The sequence below is a fragment of the Gymnoscopelus microlampas genome (assembly GCF_963454915.1).
Source record: "Gymnoscopelus microlampas genome assembly, chromosome: 2".
Classification (NCBI taxonomy): Eukaryota; Metazoa; Chordata; class Actinopteri; order Myctophiformes; family Myctophidae; genus Gymnoscopelus; species Gymnoscopelus microlampas.
The window spans coordinates 46666643-46678827 of NC_139939.1; the positions used below are offsets into that span (position 1 = coordinate 46666643).

At 40.4% G+C, this 12185-nt stretch overlaps 1 protein-coding gene across 3 annotated transcripts in view; it reads left to right on the forward strand.

The window, feature by feature from the left end:
* Positions 1–910: 910 nt before the first annotated feature.
* Positions 911–12185, forward strand: part of myom2a (myomesin 2a) — a 42665-nt gene continuing 31390 nt past the window's right edge. For 2 of the 3 annotated variants that reach the window (XM_084074255.1, XM_084074254.1), the window contains exons 1-6: positions 912–1039; positions 2031–2134; positions 4527–4619; positions 5454–5589; positions 8606–8760; positions 9406–9498. In XM_084074255.1, coding sequence (XP_083930381.1) covers positions 2055–2134; positions 4527–4619; positions 5454–5589; positions 8606–8760; positions 9406–9498 — 557 coding nt within the window. In that variant the 5' untranslated portion in view covers positions 912–1039; positions 2031–2054. Of the gene's footprint in view, positions 1040–2030; positions 2135–4526; positions 4620–5453; positions 5590–8605; positions 8761–9405; positions 9499–12185 lie in introns of all 3 variants that reach the window. The other variant, XM_084074253.1, reaches the window with a different exon arrangement.

Below are 12185 nucleotides of genomic sequence, written 5' to 3' on the forward strand. Positions count from 1 at the left end.
GCCACTTGAAAACTAAACATGTGACCACCAGGGGGCAGCATACACCAATGGAACACAGCCCAATGAGTGCATTTGAATGGATTCAGGGCGTTGAAGTTACAGTAAGCCTGAGTTTTAACACACCTCTGCTGTATTCTGTGATTGTTATGTTGATACCTTTGGAAAACTCCACCTGTGGCTACTGATATAGGCAGCCTTTTCAGAAGAAAAGCAGTCATATCATATTTGCCACCCACACTTTTCACCAAGCGTGCCATGTCTGTTTTATCTTAATTAATATCAGCTAATTTAAAATAGAGTGTATTAAAAATAGCTGCAGGGGGGGGGGTCTCTAGTAGGCCTACAGTAAGTGCTTAGGGTATCACTGACCCTGTAGACTTTATCTCTGTAGTTAAAAATAGCTCAGCTGCTGCTGTCAAGTGTTTTCAGACCAGAGGGAGGTTATAACTTGTCTTGAGAGAACCCTAAAAAGGTCTCATAAGAGTTGGATGATCCCACAGAAAAACTGAAACTATAACATTAAAGAAGTTTTTTGATGTCTAAAATGTCAGTCAGCCTGTTCAACCCATAGTTCAACCACAAGTCCCAATACAACGATGAGTGAACATTAAATTGCAATTAGGCTTTCAAATTGAATGTTTGCCATGTGGTTTGCAAAATTACTTAGTCTGAGGTAAATAGATGATTAATCCTCCTATATCCTCAAGCTCACATCTTTTGCAAAGCTTCAAAGTATCCCTCTTAGTTTCCGTCGCAAATTCACACAATCGCATTAATCAATTAACGCTTATTGCTTTTCCTTCAAAATTGACGATTCGTTGCAACAGCTGTTGCACTCCGGTGAGCAAAGTGGCGAATGAGCCCGAAAAATTGTGTAAATGCTATATATAGTCTTTAGTGCGTCCATACATGGGGTGGACGCCTGAAGGGGAACTGGCATTCCTTCAGTCAGAGGGTCATATTTTTGTTCCCATCAGCAAGTGCTTCCCAAGTGCCATCGTTGGTCTGCCACCGCTTTGCGCTGTTTTGATCTCTTGGGGTAAGTAATATTTTCTCTTAATTAAAAAGGTTTATAGGTGTTCTTCTTCCTCTAACATATTTATAAGAAAACAAACGTGGGATGTTAATTTAATCACTGTTGTATTTGCTTTGATTACGAAGGCTAATTGAAAGCTAGTGTTTAAAAATTGCTGCAGTCAAATGGTGTTCTAGTGGAAGGATGATTGGTGAAGGGAGTGATTGAATAGTGTGTGTTAGATGATGTTAGTCTGTTAGCAGAAGGCTGCTGTACCTTCCCTGAGCGGTTGTTACTAACACATGCCTTTGAATGAAGAGGTCACTGACCCCATTTTGTTAATTTTTGTCTGTCAGTATCATAGATAGAATCAAGCTTGGCAACAGGCCTAGTGAAAATTATTGTGTTGAGGCAGGCCTACTGTAGCTATGCTGAATTGAGATATAATTGTAATGGTGTGGGAAATTGACTTTTGGTTTTGAATTAATTAAATTAATTCATTGAAGTTTTTGAAAGTTACAGAATTACATGTTGTCCTCACTATAGGCGAAGCAGCTGTAATTCTGACATCAACTAGTTCCTCTATAGTATAGAGGAACTATTGTATATAGTATAGAGTCTATACCATGGAATAGACTGTATTAAAGCTATTCATAGATGAGCTGCATATGAGCATTGAAAGGTGAAACATTTTAAGTGCTGAGCCCTTGTAATATGGAATGAGAGGAGGCGACAGGGTCCCTCTTTAACGACTTAAGCTATGTGGGGTGCATATTTTCCTGCAAATCTCTTGTGGGCTCTTGTATGTCTGGGTTATTATGTGTGTGTATTGTTATAAAGACAATCAACAGCAGTGATGTCACTCAGCGAGTATTGCTATCACAACAGCACTGACATAATCTGTTGACTTCAGAGTGTTATTAGGCCTGGTATTGATCAATGATATACTGCGATGAAATGAATGACAGGCAACAGTAAACCAATGTCTCTACCGTCTCCTGGTGCTCTTCACCAGATTTCCTTGTGAAGTGTTGCAGACATGGCTGGCAAACTCCAAATCAGCACTGATTTTCGTTCCCTTCACACTACTAAGCATGTTGTCAAGCAGCACACTGTAAGGTATGGTGAAGGAGTGACATATTTTACACTGCAGGCTGCAGCTCCTTGTGTGGCCGTAAGTTAGAGCCATAGATACGCATCATAGCGCTATCATAGGTAGTGTGTTTCCCTGGTGGTGGTAAGCCAGCAGGAAATGTCTAGATATAGTCTTTATCTTCCTTAACATGATCTTATTCTATCTGCGGTATGTCTGTTTACACAGTAAAACTCTGAGTCCTATTTTAACTCTTGAGAGTGCACAGGTCAATTTGGTTCCATTTGTACTCTTAAGAGTTACAAATGGGTGAATGAACACAGGATTTTACTGTGTATCTCAGTTCTACACCACCTACTGCACCTGTCTATCTGCCTGTCGATCAATCCATCTATCTGCCTGTCGACCAATCCATCCATCTTTGAATTGCACTAACAGCCCATTCATTTCCATTCCGCCCCACCCACCCACTGAATTCCCCCTTGAGTGGTGCATGCAGGGGCCAGAATCTCTTAAAGGGAACAACGCAACTGTTCAGTAACAGGGGTCTCCCAATCTGTCCAGCTCTTTTATAAACAGAAAATACATTTTACAAGTTTACTAATGTTCTACAGTTATGAAAGAATGAAACCTCCTATAGGATACCTTACAGGATGAATACGTATGTTTGTCATGAAACAAAATCTAAAAGTAACTGTAGATAGAATTGGAACTGGAACACTATAATATTGAAGCTGATAAATTATCTGTTGCTGGAGACAGGGGGAGACGATTACTATTTGAGTATTTAGAACGAGTGACCGCCCCGCCCCCCCCCCCCGTCCCCCCCCCACCCCGTCCATTGAGTTCAATGGACAGGTGGTGCCATCTTTGGAGGTTTTCAGCAATTACTTTCAATGGTGTGACGTCACATTCTCTTTCTAAATAGAGCTTTGTCTTGTCTGTCTCTCAACAAAAACATCACTTAACACCCCCTTAACTGGCAATAATGAGGTCTGTAATTAGACCTAATGGAACATAAAGGCAGTACTACCGATATGTAGGGTTGTCCGATATTGGCTTTTTTTACCGATAACCGATATACCGATATTGTCCAACTCTTAATTACCGATACCGATATCAACCGATACCGATATATGCAGGGATTATTGGGATTAGGGTAAGCTCAAATTTCATATCACACACACCATATACAGTAAGAACTCCTGTAACTTATTTATAAAGCAAAAAAAAATAAAAAATGTTTTTTTTCAAAAACCGATACCGATATTTTCCCGATATCAATTTTTATGCTAATATCGGCCGATAATATCGGGAGGCCGATAATATCGGACATCCCTACCGATATGTTTAAGGTTTGACCTTGTTTGAGGGCTCACACAGGGCCGGTGTATACTTCATCGCCATTGCTTTAGTCTGCTTTAGAAGCATTGTATCCTGGCCCTTAGAATAGCTCTGCCGGCTTGCATAATAATGCCTTGTGCTATGCTTGAACCTAGACCTGAGATTTGGTTAGCTTGGTAGGTACTGTAGTATGATGTATTTATGTGGCTGTAGTTGGGCCCAGCTGGGCCTCTTTCTGTTCCTGTGAGCTGATACATAAGCAGGCTACTGCGGGCTGCCATGATGTCGTGTATAGTGTCGTGACTTGCATCGTCATACAGTAGGTTGAAACCACCTCCCTGAACATGACCCACATCTGAGGCCAATCGGCATACCTGTGGACAGGCACTCCAACTGAAACCACCAAGTGAATTAGAGAAGAATTGGGCTTGTCTCTGGACCATTTGCTGTCTGTGAGGGTTTTATAAGTAGTAGTATTATTCTTTTTTGACAATTGTATCTCCATTTCCACAATTCCATTGAAAGGGACAAGGATTAATCCTTGTTCACAGTCTGTATAATCTGTTTGTAGATGTCATTGAGATGTATTTGACTTTATTTGTGTCTATAATCAACTGTAAACTTGAGGTGCAGCTCCTTACAAAGGGGGCCACACCTCAACATCTAAAGCCGGTTCATCTTGAGTGGGGAGGTGGCAGCAAGTTTGGATTTTGTTTATCTGGCTTAATGGGAATTACTAGTACATTTTACATTTATGTTGTTATTCTTGCTGAAGTAGACATTCAACTGATAGTTTTACAATTGACAAGAAAATATAATTATTTTGTCAAATGACATACATGCATAGTTACATACAAATATACATACATTACATACAGTAACAATTTCAACCATTTCAACCAATCTGCATTGGTTGACATTGTCATTTAACTTGAGTGCAAATAATGCAAACTCAGAAAAACAGGTCAGAAATATTTGGGATATTTGTATACCTAAATGTATGTGGAATAACAACTTAAATGTGAATGTTCCGCTTTAACGGCTATAGTTCACAGTTATTGACAATCCCCACAGGAAATCCAGCTCTAAATCGGTGATCCATCAGCAGCCTCAGGCCACAGGGGCTATGGCGGAACCAGAATACACGATACCGCCGTTCCGGCAGAGGTGAGTTCCCACTTGGCCATCGCCCCTAGCGACCATCTGTGATGCTTATTTTAGTCGTGAGGTAAAACGAAACTACAGTCTGTAGATGACCTTAGGCAAGATAACTTCCTGGGGATACCATGGAGACCACGTATCGCATTATGCACACTTGAATCTGGCAAATATGATGTCATACTGTGGGGAATTCTGTAATATTTGCTGTAAACCGGCTGCAGGGTATTTGATTTTGTTTAGTAATAAAAGTCTCCCATGACAGTGTTTGTTGACGCTAACCAAGGCCAGAGAACAGCACAATTAAAAACTGAAAAGAAATTGGTTCAATTCTCGAGTAATGCATTTGAAAGTGTTGAGGCACAGCAAGACTTGTCATTTTAATTAACTGCTGAACCGCTGGGAATTGGGAAATAAAGTCAGGCCCAAGTTAGCGTACCAGAAATCTAGAGCTTCCTCTGCCAGGGTATTGAACATTTCTGGACTATAATATGCATTTCTTTTTAACCTAATGACCTAATGACTCTCAACGTGTGAATGATTTGAGTTTCACTGGGAGCTCTGCAAAAAAGACAAATCCAGTAATCATTTTTGCTTGGTTTTCGATAAGACTTTTGTATAGTTTCCAGATAACCAGCACTGAAAAAAAGTTGACATTTCAAACCTCAGTGACACTTAAGCCCAATATATAAAGTTTAAAGGAAGTAAACATAAAGTAAGCGAGCAACAAAGTACAGTAATTCAGGTCAGTCAAAGTCATTTAAAATTCGGCTTTAGGGTGAGAATGTATATTTGTGTGTCTCTCTTTGTGTGTAGTTGATCATTATAATTCTGCTGTTGTAGGAGTTCTGAGGGGGTGGAAGAGTACCAGCGGGTATCCATCCATGTTGGAAAAGGTCTCCAAGCTATCCAAGAGGAACTACACCGCATGAGGATGGCAACCAAGGCCCAAGTAGATAATATTGCTCTCAGCAGAGAGGTAAGCGCCGCCAAGACAGTGACAGTTTAAAGCTTAATATTATGCTGTGTGAGACAAGCCATTGCTCATGGCTCATAGCTCTGGGCATTATGCTGGGATTTATGCGTTGGTTGTGGGCCAGTGTGGCGCGCCGAAAACGCCTTTCGAGCTTGTAGATCAGCTACCTTTGGGCTTTACAGTGCTATGAGCCATGAGCAATGAGCAACAGTAAGCCATGAGTCATTAGCCATGAGCCATGGCTATAGTCTCACTGTCACACTATAAAATTAGGCTTAACACTTCAACAGAAAATCTGAGTATGATGTTCGCAATTTCACTCTGCAGTAACTGTAGATTATAGTTTAATTGATAAATATTGATTATTATTTGCTAGAAATTATGACGTATTCCTCTTTCAAAATTATTGTAATATTAAGTAATATTGCTATTTTATATCTATGTTTAACCGAGATAGGCCTGATATGGACTTAAAGGGATAGTTCACCCAAAACAAATCTTTTCTATTGATTAGTCACCCCATGGAGACAGATATTTTTTAGTTTCTGTCGCATTCCTAAGCCAATAATTTCAAAGTATTGGCTTAGGAATGCGACAAAAACTAAAAAGTCTCCATGGGGTGACTAATCGATAGAAAAAAAAATATTTTTGGGGGTGAACTATCCATTTAAGACCTAATATTTAAATCTCCTTTTAAAGTATTTAAACATTGAACACTGCTTTTCAACTGCCAAACTGTGATATATATAGTTATACAATGTTTTGGAACTCCTTAGGGTTAGAATTAGGCGTTAAAAAAAACCTTTGCCAGCACCCAAATCATTTTTTTTAATACAGAAGAGAAACTTGATGTCAGATCTGTCATCTGTCATCTGCCAAAGTAGTTGGCAACGACGACTTAAAACTAGACAACTAGCCCATGCAGCAGGCTGTGTTGAGTGCTGGCATCGCTGATATTCTGTAACGGAAGATGCCGAGATTAAAGGTGGACTCAATATGATGACTTCATCACCTGCTTCCGGGCTTAGCGATATAATCTCTCAAATCTCTGTCTGCTCTAACCCATTCAATCCGGGAACGCATCTGTGTCATTTTAGATTTCTTTGGCTATTCAAAAATAGCAGATATACAAGCTGATAGCGGTATGGCTATTGTTGAAAAAATATTGTGAAAATGTGTGCGAATCTTTGAATATATATATACATTTTTAATTCAAATCTTTGCTTGTGGTGGGGGTCCCTGGAACAAAATATTTTGAGATGGGGGTCCGCGGCCAAATACATATCGTTTTGGGTGGTCCTTGACATGAAAAAGTTTGAGAACAACTGATAAATAGCAACATAGGTAAACAAAACAAAAAAAAACAAGCAAAGATTTGAGTTAAAAAATATATTCAAAGATTTGCACAAATTTTCACGATTAAAAATAAATTATCTACAAGCTCATAGAGTGCCGCGTTATGAGCTTGTATATCTGCTATTTTTGAATAGCCCAAAGTATGAAATAATGGTTATAACTAGAAAAATCTAAAATGACACACAATATGCGTTGGTGGATTGAATGGGCTAAGCAGATTGGAGTTGTGATGATGTGTGTGGCTGCAGTGCTGAGCATTGTAGATAATGATGATGCTATCGTGTGTCCACATGTCTTATTGAATCGAAGTAAAAGTGCTCTCTAGCTCAGCGATTCTCAACCTGTGCGTCGGGCGGGGCCCAGTGGATGGATTGACCATCAAGATAAACATGCTCTGACCGCTTAACACGGCAGCATAACGGCTGCCGTGTTAAGCGGCCAGATTGGTGCGGCTCAGTGGAAATACTCTTGAGATTTTCAAGTGAGGCCCTGATCCAGAAAAGGTTGAGGGTTAGAACCACTAACGATACATTCTAGCTGGTTAATGTATCGTCATCACTCATTGAAACATGGGTTCTTAAACATCACATCAATGCATAGGAATAGTATTACAGGTGCTGATATGATGTTTGACTATGTAGAATGTATGCAGATGCAAATTGATCTCAGCGTCATATTACATATTGACACGTATGTTTAGTGGGTGGAAAGTAATAAGTACATTTCCTTAAAGGAGTAGTTCACCCAAAAAAATACTTATTTTCTATCAATTACACACCCCATGAAGCATTGAAATCAAGGAGATTTTTTTGTTTTTATCGCATTCCTAAACCAATAATTTGATAACCGACGGTCTCTCCGGTAGGAGACACAAAGAGTCTCCTTTGAGTCTCCTACCGGACACATTAGCATCTTTATTATTATCATCAAGTTATTGGCTCAGGAATGTGACAAAAACAAAAAAAATCTCCATGAATTCAATGTTTCATGGGGTGTATAATTGATAGAAATTAAGTAATTGTTTGGGTGAACTACTCCTTTAAAGGGATAGTTCACCCCCAAAATGACAATTTTGCTATCGATTAGTCACCCCATGGAGACTTGAATTCATGGATATTTTTTGTTTTTGTCACATCAATAATTTGATGACCGGCAGCGGTTCCGGTACGAGACACAAAGAGTCTACTTTGTGTCTCCTACCGGAACAGCTGCCTACCGGTCCGCTGGTCATCAAATTATTGGCTTAGGAATGTGACAAAAACAAATTCAAGTCTCCATGGGGTGACTAATCGATAGGTGAAATATCCCTTTAAGTACTGCACTACTTCTGTTGTGTCTGATGTGATGTCACATGCCCATATATGGAGAAAGCTGACGTCAGCGCAAAGGGAATCGTGGGAGGCAGAGAATTAGATACAGGGAGGGAGTGAGAAAATTTTGGATTCAAGACTTTTACTCGTAACACAGTAAATTGTGGTATTGCTACTTTTACTTAAGTAAAAAATCACAACACGTCTTCCACCACTGTTTACTGTATGTTAGGAGGACAACAGGAACATCCCATACAGTTGAACATGAACAGTGATTATACAGATTTATCATGTCAAATATTACGTACATTTCACTCTACTCTTCTGACTGGTACGACTTGCTCTCTCCTCAGGTTAAGAATATGATGTACAAGAAGGTGGAGCTGCACGAGCATGTCCACAGGATGCCCGACTTCCTGGTGGCGCTGAGGCCCCACACTGTGTGGGAGAAGACTCCTATCAAACTGCTCTGCACCGTGCAGGGCTACCCGGCGCCTGTTGTCAAATGGTTAGAACACTCTCTATAATGCTGGGGTGTGGCTTATGAACGTAACCGACTAGCTGTGTTTTTAACCTCCAAAAAAACTGTTAGGATTTGGAAGACATTTGTAGAATCCCCAGAAGCAAAGATTTGAGTTAAAATGTTGGCTTTAAAAAATCTGCAGGTTCTGTTTATCCGTCTGTGACCAAGAAAATTGCGCAAAACCATGGCCAGTTTTGTCAGCAAATTTGTTGTGCACATTCTGGATCCCAAGAGGAATAAATCTATTAATTTAGGTGACCACATGGCATTCTATAAGCATTTCTCCTGAATGCTTAGTTGTTCAGATACACACTTGGCTGTGCATATTCATGCTCCCAAGAGGAAACAACCTATTAATGTTGGTGACCTCATGACCTTTTCCTCGCATGCACGCACACACATACACACACACACACGCACACACACACACACACACACACACACACACACACACACACACACACACACACACACACACACACACACACACACACACACACACACACACACACACACACACACATATATGCATAGCGATGTTTACTGTTGGACCAACAATTCACACAATGTCACAAGTAGCTTAGTATTTTGATTGAAACAACAACCACACTGATTTTTCTTTTTTTTCAGGTGCAAGAATGGAGTCGCTATTGACATTCTGAGTATACCAGGAAAGTACAAGGTTGAGAACAAGTATGGAGTGCACGGATTGGTCATTAGCAGGTATGTGACTCGTTGAACTGTGATCAAACCTTCTTTTTAATGTGGTGGCTCCTGAACTAGCAGGACCATGTATACTCATGATGCACTGCACACACAGCTGTGGTGGAGTGTAATGTGCATTTACTAGAGTACTGTATTTAAAGCAGCACTATGTAACTTTTCATTTTTAAAATGAATTACATGTAATTTTGTCCAATCTGTATGGTAGAGCATGTTAATACTATATACAGTAACTTATGTAATTGGGGTGGTTGCATTTTGTGGGGAGGTTGAATTTCGACCTGATGGTCAAGATCCAATTTATCCCCCAAGCAAGCAGGCAGGCTCTATTAGCTCAATGGTAAAAATGTCAGCCCTTACGCAGGAAACCGGGTTAAAATCCGGGGTAGAAGAGGAAAGTTACATAGTGCAGCTTTAAGTAAAACAAATTTGTATCTGTACTTTACTTTAGTATTTGTTTGGGAAACTTATGACTTTCACTCCACTTATTTCAAAGACAAATATTGTTGTACTTTTGACTCCTCTACATTTCTAGGAAGGGATCCCCGGGACCCAAACTTACAACAATACATTATGAATTAACCAATTAAGCTCAATTTCAAAATATATATTCCTTGAACTCAAGTTCTGGTGATGAGCACTTTTGTCTACCACTGACAAACTGACATAGAAATGGTTAGGTCGACCAACTGTAACACTGGATTTAGTTGGATCTTGTGATGGCAGGGTAATGTGCTAGCCATGAGCCAAGGTTTGAATCTCAGAAGTACATTTTTATACAGAAATGGTTGTTTTTATAAATGTTTAGGCATTAGGTTAGAAATGGTTAAAGGTGCTGTAAAGTGTTTTGTTATAAAGCTAAAGCTCTATATTCTAATTCTGATAGTAATCATTGCTTTAGAGTTTGTGCTGTGGTCTCCCCATCTCTCCAGCTCCTTAATAAACTGACTATATATTTTATTTATATATTATTATATTTTTATATATCTAACCCTAACCCTTTAGAGTGTTCCAATTCCAATATTGTCTGCTAATTTTTTGTTCCGTTTCATCACTTCCAATTTAGCTTGTCTATTCTGTACCCTGTATGAGTTCCCTCTCCTGGTTGGATGAAATTGCTATTTTACACTTTACACAAAAATATACTGTACCCGTACTGTCACCCGCTTTGAGTTTAGGTATAGGCATTCGGTTACATTTACATGGTTACATTTAGGTATTGAAATGGTTGTATTTAGGCATCAGGTTGGAGATGGTCACGTTTACGGCATGGGTTTGATGTGATCATGGTCAGGGTAAGGATCTGGGAGAGGTGTTGGCAGCTGAGATTGCATGACCTCAAACTCGGAACTTGTAGATATTGTGTACCAGCGCTTGTTCAGGGGACACAAACACTGTACGAGTATAGGAGTTGTATCATATGTTGATTATGTCATATTGGAACATAAATTCCTTTTCCCTTGCAGTATGTCATAGAAAAGATTGCTCTGAAGGTTGATCAGAGAGAACCACCCAGCCAGAGAGAGAGAGAGAGCGAGAGTGAGTGAGAGAGGTTGCATCCCCTATTTAGTCTAAAGTCAGACTCCGGTTCCAAAGACAGCCCAGCATGCTGGCTCCCCCTTCGTCTTCAAGACAGCTCAGCTGTTCGTGCCGAAATGCTGACCTTTGCGTCATTCGAGCTGTGGAATCCTCCCCCCTTCTCTCCCGGCCTCTCTCTTCCTCCCTCTCGCTTGCTCTCTCCTTTTCTCTCTATCTCTCTCTCTCTTTCTGTCTCTCTCCTACCCTCTCTCTCTCTCTCTCTCTCTCTCTCTCTCAACCACATTGAATATGTCCTCTATTATTACAGTATGTTACAGGATCAATAAGGAGACTTCACTTAATGTCCCTTTTTCAAAAAGCCTGTCCTCCTTCAAATTGAAGTTGTTTCCTTTTGCCGATGGAAAAACAACCATTTGAAGTCCATTTGGAAAAAAGATTAGCCCAGATAGGTACAGTTTATTCTCTCCCAGCCGAGGAAACGCATTGCCTTTAAAATAGTTCCTTCCAGAGGGGAGGAGGTCACATTTCTCCTTTCTATTCTCACCCTTGAGGCTCCTCTTGCATCCTGGTCATTAATAGTGCACTACGCCTTGGTGTGGCCTCCCTCACCTGCTTTCCTACGGCACGAGATCAAGGCTCAGCCCGGTGCCTTGTGTCATAAAATCCAACATTTGTTTTTACGAGGGTATTGTCAGCCTCGAAAAGGTGGAGGCAAGGACAGTTGTTCAGAACATGAGAACACATGGCCAACATGAGAACACATACATGGCCATGCACTGAGGTCATACTGTATGCTACACACACAATGGCAAAAAGTGGAATCTATTTTGAGTTCTTGTGACATCATCTTCCACTGCTCAAGTTTAATTCTAATACCCCACAAAAGCAAGTACAGAGAATGGTACAAATATCTGCATGTTTTCTTGATCTCACTCAAATACAGAGGATGCATCGGATGGGTGGCTTAATATTAATAATAATATTGACCTACAGTACTTGCTCCTGCGGGGTAAATAAGGTTTCAGCTCAACCCAGCTGATCACTGCCCACAAGGGGCACGGAGCAGTTATGGGTTAGGTGTCTTGCTCAAGGACACTTTGCTGGCCAGACTTGGAATCAGACCTGGGACAACTGGGGACTGCGGTTCC